This window comes from Trachinotus anak, unplaced genomic scaffold (assembly GCF_046630095.1).
Source record: "Trachinotus anak isolate AG129_WGS33_773 ecotype Australia unplaced genomic scaffold, CSIRO_AGI_Tana_v1 ptg000002l, whole genome shotgun sequence".
NCBI lineage: Eukaryota > Metazoa > Chordata > Actinopteri > Carangiformes > Carangidae > Trachinotus > Trachinotus anak.
The window spans coordinates 27,846,675-27,862,738 of record NW_027273853.1 but is presented as its reverse complement, the minus strand read 5'-3'; the positions used below and the strand labels follow the sequence as shown (position 1 = coordinate 27,862,738).

General features: G+C 43.6%; 1 protein-coding gene across 7 annotated transcripts in view; it reads right to left on the bottom strand.

Annotated features, from left to right (window-relative positions):
- The window catches only part of ptprz1a (protein tyrosine phosphatase receptor type Z1a), a 79,447-nt gene extending 63,383 nt beyond the window's left edge, over positions 1–16,064 (bottom strand). For 5 of the 7 annotated variants that reach the window (XM_071459957.1, XM_071459965.1, XM_071459973.1 and 2 more), the window contains exon 1: positions 15,795–16,056. In XM_071459957.1, coding sequence (XP_071316058.1) covers positions 15,795–15,855 — 61 coding nt within the window. In that variant the 5' untranslated portion in view covers positions 15,856–16,056. Of the gene's footprint in view, positions 1–15,794 lie in introns of all 7 variants that reach the window. The other 2 variants (XM_071459993.1, XM_071460001.1) reach the window with 1 other exon arrangement.

Here is a 16,064-nt window from a genome sequence, read left to right as displayed (position 1 = left end):
AACAGAACCCAAAATACACAGCTTCCTCCAGGTGTTTTTCACAATAAGAGTCCGACTTTACCCTGCAAAAGAAGTTACACTTAAATCCACTTAAAGCTACTGAGTCACAGGTTGTGTGGGGGAAATAAAGGACACAAAACTAACACAACACTCACACATACATGTTGGAGGTTTCTCCTGAGATGCTAGGCGCTAGCTCTAGCCAATCAATTCACATTTACGTAGGTCCAGGCTGGTAATCAACGTCAGGATGGAGGAAAGGTGGATTATTGCAGCGGGGAATCATCCTGTTCTCCATGATCAGGGTTTATTTACTGGGAAATCAAACCTGGACAGAGTCAGCAGAGACAGTTTGGCGTCTGGTTTCCCTTTAGTGATGCATTGACAGCTAGCATGTCATGTTATTGCATAAAATAACATGTCTCAAGACTGTGACTGTTGGTTACAATCGCACCAGCACCAAGCATCAGGCGTCAAGCATTAATGCAGCGCGAACTCGTGAGGGCTCTGTAAGCGTCTACAGCCACGCTGGCATCTCTGTGGGGCTGTACTTCAATACCTGCTTAAGCTAATGCTAATGCCAGCATGCTAACTTGCTCACAATGATAATGTTATGGATGTTTAGAAGTTATGATGGTTCCATGGTGTTAGTTTAGCATGTTAGCATGCTAACAACTGCTAATTAGCACTTAACACAAACTACCGCTGAGGCTGATGGGAATGTCATAAGATTTTAGTAGTTTGGTTTATGAGCAAAGTGCTGCACATGTTAAAATTGTGACCTGATGGCAGCTAATATAGAATCCCACACACTCACTCAGGCCAGATTCCAGAGAACAGTTTGCAGGATTTAAGATTTCTTTTGACAACACTGCATAAAAGTACAGAAAACTCAGAAAAAGAAGAAGAAGAAGAAGAAGAAGAAGAAGAAGAAGAAGAAGAAGAAGAAGTTAAAACTGATTTTGGAAACTTGTCAGACAAATGTTAAGGCTCCTGATTTCACAGAAACAGCTCTGGACGACTGCAGATGTTTCACTCCCTTTGTTATACTAACACCAGCTCTCAGCGCTGACGCAGGCTGTCACATCAACACCTATTCAACTTGTAAATGTCTGCTGGGTACCTGCCCGCTGTTCACCGAGCGCCAGCCTCTGCTGCTGCATCAATCTCAAACAAAACCTGCAGCCCCAAACCTTCAGACTGCCTTTCTCTCTCTGTTCGTCTGCCCGGCCATCACCTCCGCAGCCAGCGGCTCCAAACACTCAAGAGAGCGACTGGGATTTTTAAACAAAGAGCTCCCACTCATAGTGACTTGTTTACAGGAAGAGGAAGATTTAAAGGGAAACTGAATAAGGGACAGCTCCAACAAAACGATCTCAGAGAGGTTTTATTTGTTTAAAACCTTTGCTCTCAGCTACGCCGGCCTCAGCCTGCTTCAACTGCTGCAGAGCAGAACATAAATAATGATTTATTGTGTCTTGGCACAGCAGCAAATTATATTAAAGAAAAACATTTGGAGCACTACATGTATGTAGCATGTGGTTCATGTTGGCATCAATCAGAGAACAAAGCAGTGGTGTGTATGTTGGGGGAGACTGTGAGCCTCAGTTCTTATAATTCACATGTGCTCCTCCTTTTAAAAGTTGTCTACACATCTGATGATGTGTGAAAAAAAAAAAACCAGGAGGACCATCAAACTGTGGTGAGTCTGATCTTTGCAGCAGCTAATGTGACCCTGAATGACCTGATAATCTGAGGAAATGTCAACACACATCCAACACATTTCACCCAAAATCTATTTCTTGAGTATCAAACACTCGCTTGCTCATCCCTCAGATTTTCATGAAAAATCTATTTTTGACATTATTTACTGTTGGCATTCTTTGTATTTCCATTGTCTAATTACCCACCTTCATAACAATAATGAGGCAGCGTGTATTCCACCTTCAGGTTTATCATTTGATCTCACTAATGTCAGCCTCGTTGTTCTCTGTTGTCTCTCCTTCAGCTGTATCACAGAAGTTACTGACACCAGCACAACATTTCCTACTGTTGCTGCTTCACAATAAAATCGTTCAGCTGAAATCGACCTGATATCTGAATGGGTAGGGCAGATAACGCTGCTGCATCTCATTCCCCTCCTCTCTGTACTGTTTCCTGTCACTCTCCGCTGTCCTATAAATAAAGACTTACAAAAAAAATCAATCACAGAAATAAAGGTGTGGGGGAACTCTTCATGATTCACATGTCTCAGATAGAATTGCTTTGCCTCACTTCATTCATCCTCATCTGGAACTGGATTTGGGCAGTTACGCTTTTCCTCTACTTCCTTATCTGTAGGAGCTTGGTTCCCATAGATACGGAGGATGGAGGTGTCTCCATCTGGACACCGTCAGTCATCATTGTGACTAACACTATGAGGTCTCTGTGACCTGCATTCTTGGAGAGTGAATGTGCGCCTACAAAATAAGAAAGAGGACTAGAGGGAGAAAAAGTCTTTCACAACAGGAAACACAAAATGCATCTACACAACAAGATAAGATCAGTTTTAAATCAGTCAGGGAGCCATGAAACTGATGAAGAGCTTCAGCAACAAAACCAGCTGCTTTAACTGTGTCCTGCTGCTGAGTGAAAAACTACTTGTGCTGTTTGCTGCATAAAAGCTGATCTTGGTTGTGGAAAACATGGTGGAAAAAAGATGATTATTGTTTGTTTGGCTGCACTGGAAACAGATGACCCAAATGCTCCTCTGATGTATTTCTGACAAAGTAGCTGCTCACTGAGTAGTTTTAAAACTGCATTAGGCTCCTGAGAGGAAGAACCCAACTGACTTTGGTGGTGTAGAATCTAAAAACGTTTTTCAAAACTCCTGCTGCGTCTCGTAAATGGCTGAGAGTTTTTCTCCAGGTTACTCCGGTGAATACCTGATGACCAGTGAGGGAGCAGCGAGTTTCCTTCTTCACCCACATTCTCCTCATCTATAAAGCATCTGTTCCAAGCAGAAGCTGTCTTGCTTCCAGCAGACGTGTTTCTAATCTAATCGTACACACGGTGACGAAACAGTTTGTCAGAGGCCCAGAGAAAAGCTCCTCTAACAGAAAAACAACTTAATCAAACACTGGAGCTGAATGGACGAAGAGGAGTGCCAGAGCTGTATCCCACAGGAAGGACAATGAGAGAGGAAGTGTGTGTGTGTGTGTGTGTGTGTGTGTGGATGTAAAGCCCTCTTACTCATATTATAACTACAGTTGCATTCAGCTCAAGCTTGAGATGAGAATGATGTTGTTCATGGCGTCTACAAGAAGACGTAGTTAAATAGAAGTTAATTTACTGAATCAATTTGAGGATTATAATGCTGCATTCAAGTCATGTAGTATTTACAAGCTGCCAACTGGGGAAAACAGGCAGTAAACACCGAACAAATCCACAGATACTGGCCAGTCCAAGCTCCCATTTTAAACTCAGGCCTATTTTTACTGCAATATAAATAACTTGTGCACGTTATGGTTATGGATGATTTAACTTTAGTGATAAAAAATAATAAAGTGTAAAACCAATAGAAAAACACTTGTGATGCAAATCTTTGAAATGTTTTGAAGTCTGGCTTCTGTCAAGTTTGAATCAGTTTTTATAACTTTTTGCTTCCTTGCTTCCTTATTTCCTTCCTTGTGACTTGTGAAAGTCTATTAAATCATAAAATTAAAAAAGTGAAAACTTAAAGAAACATTTATAGAACAAAGATTCTTTTTCTAACAAGTGAAGGCAGCAACACAAAGTAGGAAAAATACTGTCAATAATCAATTGAATTAATCTGCTGATAATTTTCTCAATCAATCAATTAATTGGTTTCTAAAATCATTATAATTTTCACAAAGCAAAGACAATAAATTCAAATTTCTTGTTTAGTCACCAAACAGTCTAAAATACAGAAACATACGAGTTAGAATCAGATATGACAGAGAAAAAAGAAAACGCACCAAATTATCACTTTTGAAAACTTTAACGAGTAAATGTTTGTAATTTTTGCTTGAAAAATAGCAGCTCTATAATAATAACACACGATACTGGAGCCTGATTGGCTGATAGTAACACATCTAGACGTGATAGGTCAACAGCAACTGACCCGACGCAGATTCTTCCAAATAATGTTTCTTGAAATCGTGACAAGTTTTTGTGACCATCAACGATTGTTGACGTGTGTAGGACAGAAAAAACTCCTGAACCAAAGACTCCTGCAGAGCGTCTGTCTCTCACATTTATTAACAGTGTTGCAGCCCAAAGATCTTCATGAGCTTATTCTTCAAGAAGAAAACTTCAAGGAAAATATAAAGAGATTAAAAAAGGAAGTAAAAAAATTCAGTTTGAACAAAATGCTATGAAACCCTGAAACATGTGGAGCCCGGTTTCCATCCAAACGCAGCAGAAATGTTGATAAAATTTAAGAGAAAATTCAAATGAATGTTTAGTGTTTCCATGTTCAACTGTTATGTGAATATTAGGAATTGGTTGATGGAGATAATCAGGTGGTGGAGCTGATTCTCCGGTCGCTGCCATTAAACCACTGCAGAAGAAGAAGATCATCGCTCCACACACATCTGATGTTTACGTCTCGTCACCTTTAAATCCAACCCATCGAACTAAATCAAACTTCAGCAGAGACGACATCACACATCTGTGACTGCGTCTGCATCATGTCCGCAGTCCCGTCACTGAGTTCGAACCCACGAGACCTCAGTCTGGGTTCATACCTTCAGTTACTGTAAGAATAACGTGGTGTGTTCACAGTCCAGCAGGACGCCTCACTGCTCTCTTCTTCCCAGCAGGCCTTTCTCTCTGTGTGTCACCTTCACTGTGAATGAACCTGTAGACCTTCACACATCAGCAGCAGAGCAGGAAGGGACCAACATGTTCCACTGCCAAGTCCTCAACAGATTTCTGATCTGTGTCCCCTGTCACTGAGACCACCTGGCCGATTTTACGACTTTAAAAAAGAACAAAACACAAAATCCAGGATTTTTGTCATAAACTGAACGCAGGATAAACACTAAACCATTGTGGTGTAGTGTTGTGTAATGATGGTGATGGGCTAAATCTGGTCCATCTAAAGTCTGAGGAGTGAGTCCTCTGTCAGAGAAACACTAACAGCTTTTTCACCTGCATGAGTCGACTGTGTGTAACCCGCGAACATCATCAGCACAATCGCCGGCTCATTAACAGGCAGACACTTTGTGATGCTGCCTTGGGGATGCATGACTATTTTGAGGGATGACCTAATTGAAATTAGCAGCGGGGGGGCAGGACGCAGAGGAAATTATGGATTTTACACTTTGTCCTTCTTTAACCTTGACACACTTGTGCTGGATTCTCCGTTTGTAATGTGAACATTTCCTCATCATCATTATCTCACCATGAAAAATGGTTTTATCTATTTTTATCCAAGTTTCTTTATAGGATTATTATGTGTAATTGCTTGTCAAACAAAAAACTATAGATATCTGATTTTTAATTGTCTTTTTTAAGTCTAAACTAAAAACACTTCACTTTTTTATTATGAAAAACACTAAATGTTCTTATGTATCTCATAAGTAAAACACTTAGATTTTCTTATTTAAATTTGATTTTAGTTTAAATTATATACTTAGTGTGAGACTATTGAGTTGAGCTGTTTTTGTACTTTATTTCTCCTCTAAATCAGCTCCTGTCAACCCAGATGCTTCGGTTTGGTGGGAGCTGGTTAGTGCCGACCTCCTGCTGTTCACCACCTCCAGCTGCCTCCCATCCCACCTCCACCGTGCCCAGTACCCACCCTGGGCGACTGTGCCAGTCAACCAGACACTAACATGAAGAGAAACGTCCGTCTGCTGCGTGAACAGAGGGAATTACAGCTTAATCATATCTAAATCTAAACACTGCAGCTAACGACCGGCGACATGTAATAATCTTCTGAGGCTGCTTGAGATAAGAGGCAGGTAGTCAAGTAAAACACATCACCCAACAATGTTCATGCTACTTGATGCTAAAACGATTAGCTGATTACTTGATTAATCAATAAAAAAAATAAATCATATCAAATATCTGACAGTGCTCCATGAGCAGCACATCCAGCACTGTGGATTTTTTCCTTTAATTGCCCAATTATCTGAACAGGAGAATGGCTGTTTACAATAGAAAACATCTGGGGGTCTAACTGCACATCTGGGACTTATCAGCTGTGGTTTCATCCCAAATCAATTTCAGCTGCATTCAGTGACACTGTGAAAAAAACAGCCACTTCATATCTGCTTTCAATTAGATGTAAGTGCTGTAATTGTCTGCCCCCCCCCCCACAGACGAGCCTCAGCTCAGGTGTGTCAACACGACCCGAGGCCTCAGTCTGAGGAGCAGACAGGTACAGAACCAGTCTGACCAGGAGCAGGACAGATTTACCTCGCACCTGAGGGGCCTCTGGGGTGAACATCTGCTCAGTGCTGAGAGTGAAACCGCAGCTTTAACCTGACGGCCGGCCTCCGCAGAGTCCGCAGGTGTTCGTCTTTTCTTTTTTTAATGATGAATCAAAGACTCTGGGCTCCGGCTCCAAATGAAGCCGTCAGAAACACTTCTGTCATCTGCATGTTGGCGTGTGGCAGATGTTCAGATTTAGATTTGAATTTCTAATTTTGAGAACACACACACACACTACTCTGCTCTGCAGTTTTACGCCACATTTACTGTCTGGGTCAGACTCAGTGTTTCCAGCAGCAGCAGCTGTTTTCATCAAACAAGCTCTGATTAACCCACTGTCCACTACCTGCCCAGCAGCTAACAGCAGACACACACAGTTAGAGACAGAAGGAAGTGAAGCATTTAGCTACTAAAGATCCAGATGTTTTTATAGCTGGAGGTGGTGGAAACCAAACCAGAGCTAAAAGAGAGGGAATACTGGACACAAACATGACTCTGATGGGTCGATCATGTAGCTCAGAGGCTACAGGAAGTGTAATTAGTCGACTGTTTCCTAACATCTTCATCATATAAACTTTACAAGGTGATAAAATGTTTAAATCTGTTGTTTTTCTGCACCAAAAGCGGCCAGAAAGTCAACGAATGCTACACGAAATGTCCTTGTTAGTTCAGTCTTTTGCATTGTAGTGAAGCTGTAGCTCTTTTTTCTTCTTCTCTTCTTTCTTTAGAGTCTCTGGAGTCGTGACACGGTGCTGCTCAGCTCGACCCCCTGCCACTGTTAGCTTGTAACATCAGTGATCGAGGAATTTAAGCTCATTCTCCTGCTGCACTCAATGGAGGCTGATCTGGATAAGAGGATCAGACTAATGCCTGAAATGTAAATGTTCTGTAAATACTTGAAAAGGCTTGTTGAGGCCCATTGAATCCCTTTGTGCTCACCAACATCTGCCTAAAGCTCCTCCACGTTCACCTGCTTAGATCCCCTCCACCAGCCGGTGAATGGGGGAAAGAAAAGGAGCCAATCGTCCCTTTTGCCGAGGAGGACTTTGACCGACCCGCATCCTCCACCCAGGCCTTTCATCGCTGGCCTTTTTCTGCATCAGTTTTTGGGATTTCACATTCAGACAAGGGCCATCGAAACATCCAGGATCGAAGAGGGACCACACACTGGCAGGCAGCTGAAAACAAGGAGGAAAGTGGAGGACAAATCAAATGGCTCTCCACCAGCTACTCTATGGGGGCTCCACTTGTTCTGCGCTGCAATGGGCCCCGGTGTGAGTGGCCCCCACCTTTCAGAGGCGCTGTGGGCCACCCGGATCTGCCCTGTCATCCATTACAGCGTCCAGAGCGGTGTTGGGCACTGAACAGGAGGAGGAAGAGGAGGGGTGGGTGACGGTGGCGGGCAGAACGCCAGGCGGACACCAGCAGAGACAAGATGGTTGTCCAAAAAAAAACAAAACAAAAAAAATCCCACCCTCGACACCCCTCATCCCTCACCCGCCCAGAAACAAGAGGGGAGACAAATGAGGAGGAGGAGGAGGATTAAAAAACGTTAAGGGGGGGATGAGGAGGAGGAGGAGGAGTTGGGGGTTGGACAGTAGAAGGATGAAGGCATGAGGCTCTGAAAGGGGGGAGAAATGTGGGACAACAGGGTGATGGAGGATGTGCAGCGGCAGCACACACACAAGTCGTGAAAGGAGGAGAGAAAATGAGAGATTAAGAGCTGAGGAAAGAAAAAAGGAGCCGGACAGAAAAAAGAAGACTGAAGAGTAAGAAACAAACAAAGAGACCTGGAGATCTGCACTGCAAAAAAAATCTCATCCAACATGTTCCTCTAAAATCACAAACATGCTCTTTTTATGCTTAAATGCTTTTTTGAACATTTATCTTATTAACTGGAAAATTTATGGAGGGAAAAGAATGGGAGCCTGAAACATTATTCCACGTGTTTCTGTCACTTTCTTGACTCAGTGTTCTGCTAAGAAACTAGAAAATCTTTTAAACAAGTAGAATCACGGCCTCACAGATGTTTGCCTCCATGATTCAGCCCCGTTCATCCAGAGTCATATTAAATATTAACCATCTGTGTGAAATTCTGTCATAATTGCTGTGAAGTCTTGAGTAACGGCTACAAGGTCACACTGACCTTGACCTTTGACCTCCAAAGTCTAATCAGTTTGTCCTAGAGTCAAAGTGGACATTTGTGCCAAATGTGAAGGGATTCCCCCGAGGAGCTCTCGAGATATTGCATTCACAAGGCCAAAAACGTGTGTTGTGAGGACCTTTGACCTTTGACCACCAAAAGTCATGTCAATGTTGAGTCCAAGTGAATGTTTGTGTCAAATTTGAAGAACTTCCACCAAAGTGTGACTGAGATATCGTGTCCACGAGAATGTGATGGACGGACGGACAACCAGAAAACAATTGACCTCAGACGCTGCTTTTCATCAGCGCGGTGATGTAATAAATCACCTCCCTGTCCTTCATTCGTCCACGTTTTTCTTGTTTTATTTAAAAAAGACAAGACATTGAGTGTGAGACTCGCCGACCTGTGAAACGTCTGGAAACTTCACCACAAACAGTAAAATATGTAAATATCAGAATTTGCTGCTGCAGTAGATGAAGTATTCACCGAAAGCTGAGTTCAAAGAGGGAAATGATGAAAACAGGCGGCAACAGCAAAAGACCTCATTCAACATGTTCCTGTTTATTTTTTAAAACAATGTTTAATGGCTGTTTCCTGCAAGAAGCACTGGCAATCAAACATCAATATATATTTGGTATTGATCACAGCAGTGAGAGTCACAGTGTTGAAAACTGTCAAGACACTGAATCTGTGGTCAGATCCATCTTCTTTAATCTGATAATTCCTGGTTTAAATCATAGTTTTTAAATTCTCATGCGGCTGCTTGTGTAGAAAACATGAAACACTTGATGTTTTTAAAAAGGTTTTGTAGAAAATGCATGATTTTATTCTTGATTTATGTCGGAATCTGTGCTGATACTCCAAACACTACCCCAGTGTCTCTGGAGGAATCCAGGTATTTATCAGGTAAAACTGGTTAAAACCAGAAAGTATTGAGCCTTAGTTTTGAGTTATGTCTCTCCTTGTGGAAACTACTCTTCACTTTATTCATTGACACAGTTACTATGAACACATGACACTGTGGAGAATTCCCAAACTGAATCTGAGACCAAACAACTTGTTTTTTTTTTGTGTTTTTTTTACAGTGCGTGAAGCGAACAGAGGCCTGAGAACAGAGACGGGAGACACAGTGAGATGGGGCGGGTGGGGGTGGGGGGGGTGTAACGAGGCTGGGGATGTTAACGAAGACTAATGAAGGCAGGAGTGCTGCTTAACCTGCGCTCCATCGCTCTGTGAGGCCTCCAACCTCGATGTGTCGGGGGAAGAATGTGTGTGTGTGTGTGTGTGTGTGTGTGTGTGTGTGTGTGTGTGTGTGTGTGTGTGTGTGTGTGTGTGTGTGTGCCCCCCCCTCCTAACACACTGCGCTCCCACACTTCTGCTCCAGCTTCACAGTGTGACGGCGTCCTCTTCTCCTCACCGCCACCGCCACTGGGACAAATCGCAGTGCCATCATGCGTCACGCTTAAATGCTCTCCCCTTGAAACCACCACCACCACCACCACCACCCCCCGCCCTCACCCTCTTCTTTTCTCTGTTGCTCTGCACCCCACCCCACCCGTCCACCCCACCCCCCTGTCTCCTCAATCTACCCCCTTACACCTCCCTTCTTTCTGTAGTTGCCCCCGTTCGTACTGTTTCAAAACAAATCTCCCCTCTGACAGCATAATTCACCGGGCCGGGCCCGAGGAGGCGGCGCAGGACGGACGGGCCTCCTCGGCTGACCTCCGCCGAGGACCCGGCTGGTTGTTTCCCCACGTAACCCTGGCCCGTATTCAGCCGAGGGCCAGCAGAGAGAAAAAGAGGGGCGACTCTGGAGGATTCAAACCAGTGGCCCCTGTGTATGCCTGAGTGAATGCTGTTGAGCCTAATACCCACTAATCTGGTCATCAAATACCCCCGCTGCCATGACTGGAAATCTGCTTTTTTTTATCCAGGCTACCAGTGGGGCAGTGAGGGACGTCTGCCCAGCTGAAGCAGATTTGGACGGAGATGGAGGGATAACGCACGGGAAAGAAAAGAGACAGAGAAGACAGAGGGGATGGTGGGAAACAGGAGGAAATAAAGACATGAATGTAGAGGAGAGGAAAGACTGAAGAAAGAAGAGGTCGTCTGAGGTCACAGGCTTGTTTGTGTCTTTCTTCAAACGACAAACTGAATCCCATGAGGTTATAAACTGTATTTGATCCACAATATAAAGTTGAACTGGATCAAATTAGAGCAAAATGTGTTCAAACTAACACTGAAACCTGACACTGAATTTCTATAATCTTATTCTTTCTTCCTGCTCTTGTCTAGACAACATTCACCAACAACAAAAACTTCATAATTATCAAATTAGGAGACAAAAATATTGTTTTGGTACAGATATTTATAATTAGGTTATTGTATCATCACCAGGACAGAAAAACTGATCCAAGTCCCAGCTCCAGTGATGCGTTCACTTGTCTTGCTCTATGGAAGCACATAATTATCATAATTATTTGAGTTACAGTCAGAAAGATGTTTTGCAGGGCATTAAATTCAGTTCTATTTAGTATTCAACACTGTTACTACTAGTAACCAGCATTGATGAAATGTCAACATCTGTTGCTGTTATAATTCTTATTATTATGGCACTGATTTGATTCCATGTTAATCCAGATATTCGGCATGTTTTTATATAAAATGACTGATATGACTTTAAAGAGTGATTTAACAGCAGGCTGTAAAACACAGTGACACTGGTTAAAAGTGTGTTGCACCTGTTACCACCCCCAACAGTGCAGGTAACACAGACTTGTTCCATAATGAAACGTATATCGCTGCACCTGGTCAAGGTAATTATTAGAGTAAAGAAGAGATGAGGTCTGAAGTCGTTCAGAAACAGTATCACAGTAACATACACTCAGGTGGCTGTTTATTAGGTACGCCAAGTCATTCTCATGTAACCGTCCTCCCTCATGAAGGTCATAATGTTCAGTTTGTGTTGAAACTGTTTTCGAGAGGTGTTCAGGCTCGTGTCTTTTTTTCTACACAGGACAAAGTCTATGGATTTTGTCCCAAAGCAAACTAGAAACAGAGAGCTCAGCGGTGCCACTGAAGACGGTGCGTAAGGTGTAAGGCCCTCAACAATGAAGAGTATGTTTCTCTGTTTATGTCAGTGTGAGAAATTAAGATTATTAAAACCAAGATGTTTTGATGATTCGCCCACTCATTACACACCACAGCACACACTGAACTGTTCAGTCCCTGCACCGCCCCTAGCATTCATCATCATCATGTGTAGCGTTAGTTTCTGAGGACGTGTGCGACTGATGCTCCAAACAGACGCAGGACATGTAGTGAAAAGCAAATACATCTCTGGCTTAAGAAGGAATTTCTTTGTGACCAGAATGAACAGGACCAATGTAGATATGGGCATCAAGGCTTTGCTTCCAGACAGATTAAAAAAAAAGAAAAGAAGTGAATCTATCTTTGAGTAATGACAGACGATAAATACTATTAGTTGAATTTTGAGCCTCTGAGTGTCTGTGGAGCCGGATCGTCACATCCACAGCGGCCCCCTGCATGTGTTTGACTGACAGACTGCCTGACTGTGACGGCCATCTGTCTGCAGACTCCCTGTTAGACAACAAGGGGCCTGGAGACTCCGCGAGCCCAGACGGAGCGCAGGGCACGGCTGGCACTGCCCATTCACAAATATCTTTTGGGAAGACAGATGGTGCCGCGTTTTCTCCTCATGTGTCTTTTCTTCCACCATCAACCATTCCTGTGCTGCCTCCTCAGCGAGCTGGCACCCTCTTTGTGCCGCGACATTTCATCAAAGCTTCATTTAAAAAAACAAATGAAATGGGAGGAGGCGTGAGGGAGCCCCGAGGCTTTCTGCAGGTACCGAACCGTCCAGCTCAGATCCAGGCTCGCTGGCCTGGCCACAAAAGGTTTCACATCTCTTCAGCTAAAGCTGGCTCTGACCGGAGTCCCCCCCTAATCTTTGTTTCACGTCTCTCCACCCCCCGAAAAGATTCAGCCAAGCAGATCAGTGTCCTCTCTGGCACGCTGCGACTGTACCGTACGGCTGGGAGGGCAAACCCGAGGATAAGAGCTGCAAAACCCTTCCAGTGTTCAGACTTATGGTGACAAATCCTGATTCATCTCCACTGACTTCTTAAAGCTCCTAAACCCTGCCCATTATCACAAACACTCATTGTGTGGCGAGAAACTCACCAAGCCCACTGAGATTTATCTTCATTTCTAGCAGAGATCACAATATTTCCAAAGCTGGCAAATATGTCTGCTGAATTTACCTAAACTGATGCACAGGACACGTAGAATATTTCAGTTTTTTGATGCAATAAGTGAAATAAAAATAACACTTTCATAGTGCAGCATCTTGTAGCATCACTGTAGTATTAGTAGTGTAGAGAAACAATCATGACCAGTGGTTGTAACCAAATCAAATCATCACTGACTGGTCATTTTCTGCAGTTTCAATCTTCAAGACTGATCTTTGAACCTCAACTCTTGAGCCAACATGGACCAGAAGACTGTGAAGTGCTGGGCAAACTCCATCAGCTAAAGGAGACCATGTGGTTTGACTGACAGCTCCAGAAGAGCTACTCAATGGATGTTTTAGCGAGCTTGTGTTCTCCGACTCACTCAGGTACTCTAAACACGTCGTAACGTGTCAGCTCCTGCTTTTCTGATGGATTCTTACAGACTTTAGTAGTTAATTAGCTCATTAGTTTACCACTACTGCTTTTTAATGACGTTTTTCTTAAAATCAAGATTTACAAGCCGTCATATCTGCTCTACTCTACTAAGGTATTACTATTACTAAGGTAAATGAAATCTTTTGAAATGTATCACCACAGTAGCATGTTAGGCTACTGCTACATAGCTAACGTTAGCATTAGCAGCTGTTCACTTTTCACTTCAACGTGTAACTGAAATGAAAGAGTTTAGCGTCAAACTTCATTCCGCTACTCGTCAAGCGCTGTCTTCAGTGATGGAAATCAACCCTCTTATTTTGGTTTTCTTTCTAAAACTTCTTTTCTTCTGGGCCATGCCAGATTGAGGTTAGCATGCTAAACAGCTAATCTGGGCCTTGCCGACCCGTCTCCTCACTTTCTGATACAGTCCATAGTGTCCCGTCTGTACTGAAGAAGTAGCGCGGCTCACAGGATGTATTATAACCTGTGTATTGTAAACATGACGATGGCCGACTCGCTTGCCAAGACTGGTGAGTAAACAGCTGTTAATGCTAATGTTGGCTATGTAGCAATAGCAAAACCTGGTCCAAAGCAGCTGACACCCAACTGTCATATCCTGTGTATTTAAAATGTGTAAAAAACAGAAAATGAGTCATTGAGGTGTTGGAGGGATTTACTGACCATCATCAGCTACGTTAACGTTAGCCACGATGGTTACCAGCTGATTCCTAATGCTAGCAAGCCAGCTAAGAGTGCCACATGTAAATAACATAATAAACTACAATGGAGTTATTTCTACTCTTAAACAACCACCTCCACAAACCCCAGGTGTCTGTGAGAGACCAACCATCCATCAAACTCCAGGTGAGACAGCGAACACACCACAAAACATCAAAGTTACTGAAACTACTGAAAAAAGTTATCACATTACATTTTGTGTTTTTAAGAAATGTTCCTTCACTGTTCTGCAAGCACCTTCCAATTTGTGATTAGATGCTTTTAAGTCACCTTTTATTTCTGCCATTGTAGTTCAGCTTCAGCCACAGAGCTGGTTACTGAAACTACAGACAAACAGTTTCTGTTACTGACTGAAATGTGCATCAAAAAGTGCCACGTTCTGTAACCTGCGATCGAATCCTTGCTTTTATTCAGTTTTTCTTTTGATTGTGCCAGTTTTACGATGTATTTTGTTTAGTCAAAGCCCTCGTACTACTGCTTGTGGTTTCTTTTGTTCACTGAAAAAATGGTTTGTGGAAAAACAAGTTTATATTTCTTTAAGTATCGTTTTAGTGCAGCAAAGCTCAGGTATCAACCCCTTCTATCAAAATGATTCCAACCATGGGGCTGGAGCGCCAGCAAACACCACAGGGCTGCAACTAATTATTTTCATTATCAATTAATCTTTCAATTATTGTCTTAATTGCTTGGCCTCCACCAACAGTTCAGCTGACAATGAACAGCAGTAAATTCTCATCTGTGAGGTTTGAACCATTGTTTGGGATTTTTAACTGAATACAATTAATCAGTTATCCACGTATTCTAATTAATCCCCTTTTGATGGACTAACTGACTTATAGCTTCACTTCCACAGTGAAATATTATCAGCTCTGACAAACATCATCAGGTTTACTGGCTCCTGATTGGCCAAGATCAGATGCAGAAAAATGATTGGAGTGTTCACTTATCAGCAGGCAGGTAAACCACAACCTGAAAAATCCTGGCTGGGCCTGTGGTTTTATTTTCTAAAAACCTGCATCCCTTCATTTCTGCCAGCAGGCAGGTTGGAACAGTGGCCACCGTCCAAACAGACTTAAACCTGAAACAAGCTGGTTTTACCTCCATGGGATCCAACTGCAGACAGACAAGTTTCCAAAGAACCAACACTGACACTGACAGATCCAACACTCCACATCACAACAAGCCTCAGGGCCTGAGTTCAGTCACATTAACTTCACCTCCATTTCTCTCCTGTGTCTCTGAACGTTTCTATAAAATGCTTCAGGGAAATAAACAGAAGTCTGTTACTGTATAGGCTCTGAAATGCATTACAGGATAACTGCTGTTGTTGTGCCAGATATGGAGCCGCTGACAGTCTTAATAAGCCAGTCAGACTACCGTGTCCAACCTTCCCTTTTCATGCTTGACAGCTCCAGTTTGGAGCTGATCTGTGACGCCCCGCTGCCCTCAACGTTTCAATCTGCGGTCCCGCAGACCCGCAGACCCGCAGACACCGCGGAACCTGTCCACAAGCTGCCTGCGTTTGGATTCAGTACCAAAGACGCACCACGCGTTACGCACCGCAGGTTCAATCCCGGAGGCTAATAATGAAACAGCAGCTCATTTCTGATTCTGCACAATAACGCAGACTTCTTCAGCTCACCTGAAGCGGCTGCGCAATCAGCGCAAAGTTGGCACAGCAAGTTGAAAACCGCGCACTCTTGATGCAATCTGAGCATTTAGAGGGATTTAGAGGTTTCTGAGTCATGTGGGGACAAAAGGTGAACGACAGCGCGCCTTACCTCGTTGGCACAGGAGGATGAGCAGCGCAGCCAGTCGCAGCCAGCAGCCTCTCGTCTCCATGTTGGGGAAAAGCTCGCAGATGCGGTAGATAAACAAGCAAACAGATCTTTTGGGGGGAGCAGGTCCCGGTCGGCCTCTCCCTCACAGCTCCATGCCGCTCCTGCCTGCCGGTCGCTCGCTCGGTCGTGCTCCTGGATAAAGGCTACAGATCCCGGGTCCCGGTGCGCCGCTGCTCCCCGTCCGCTCTCCTCCACACCGACTGACAGACT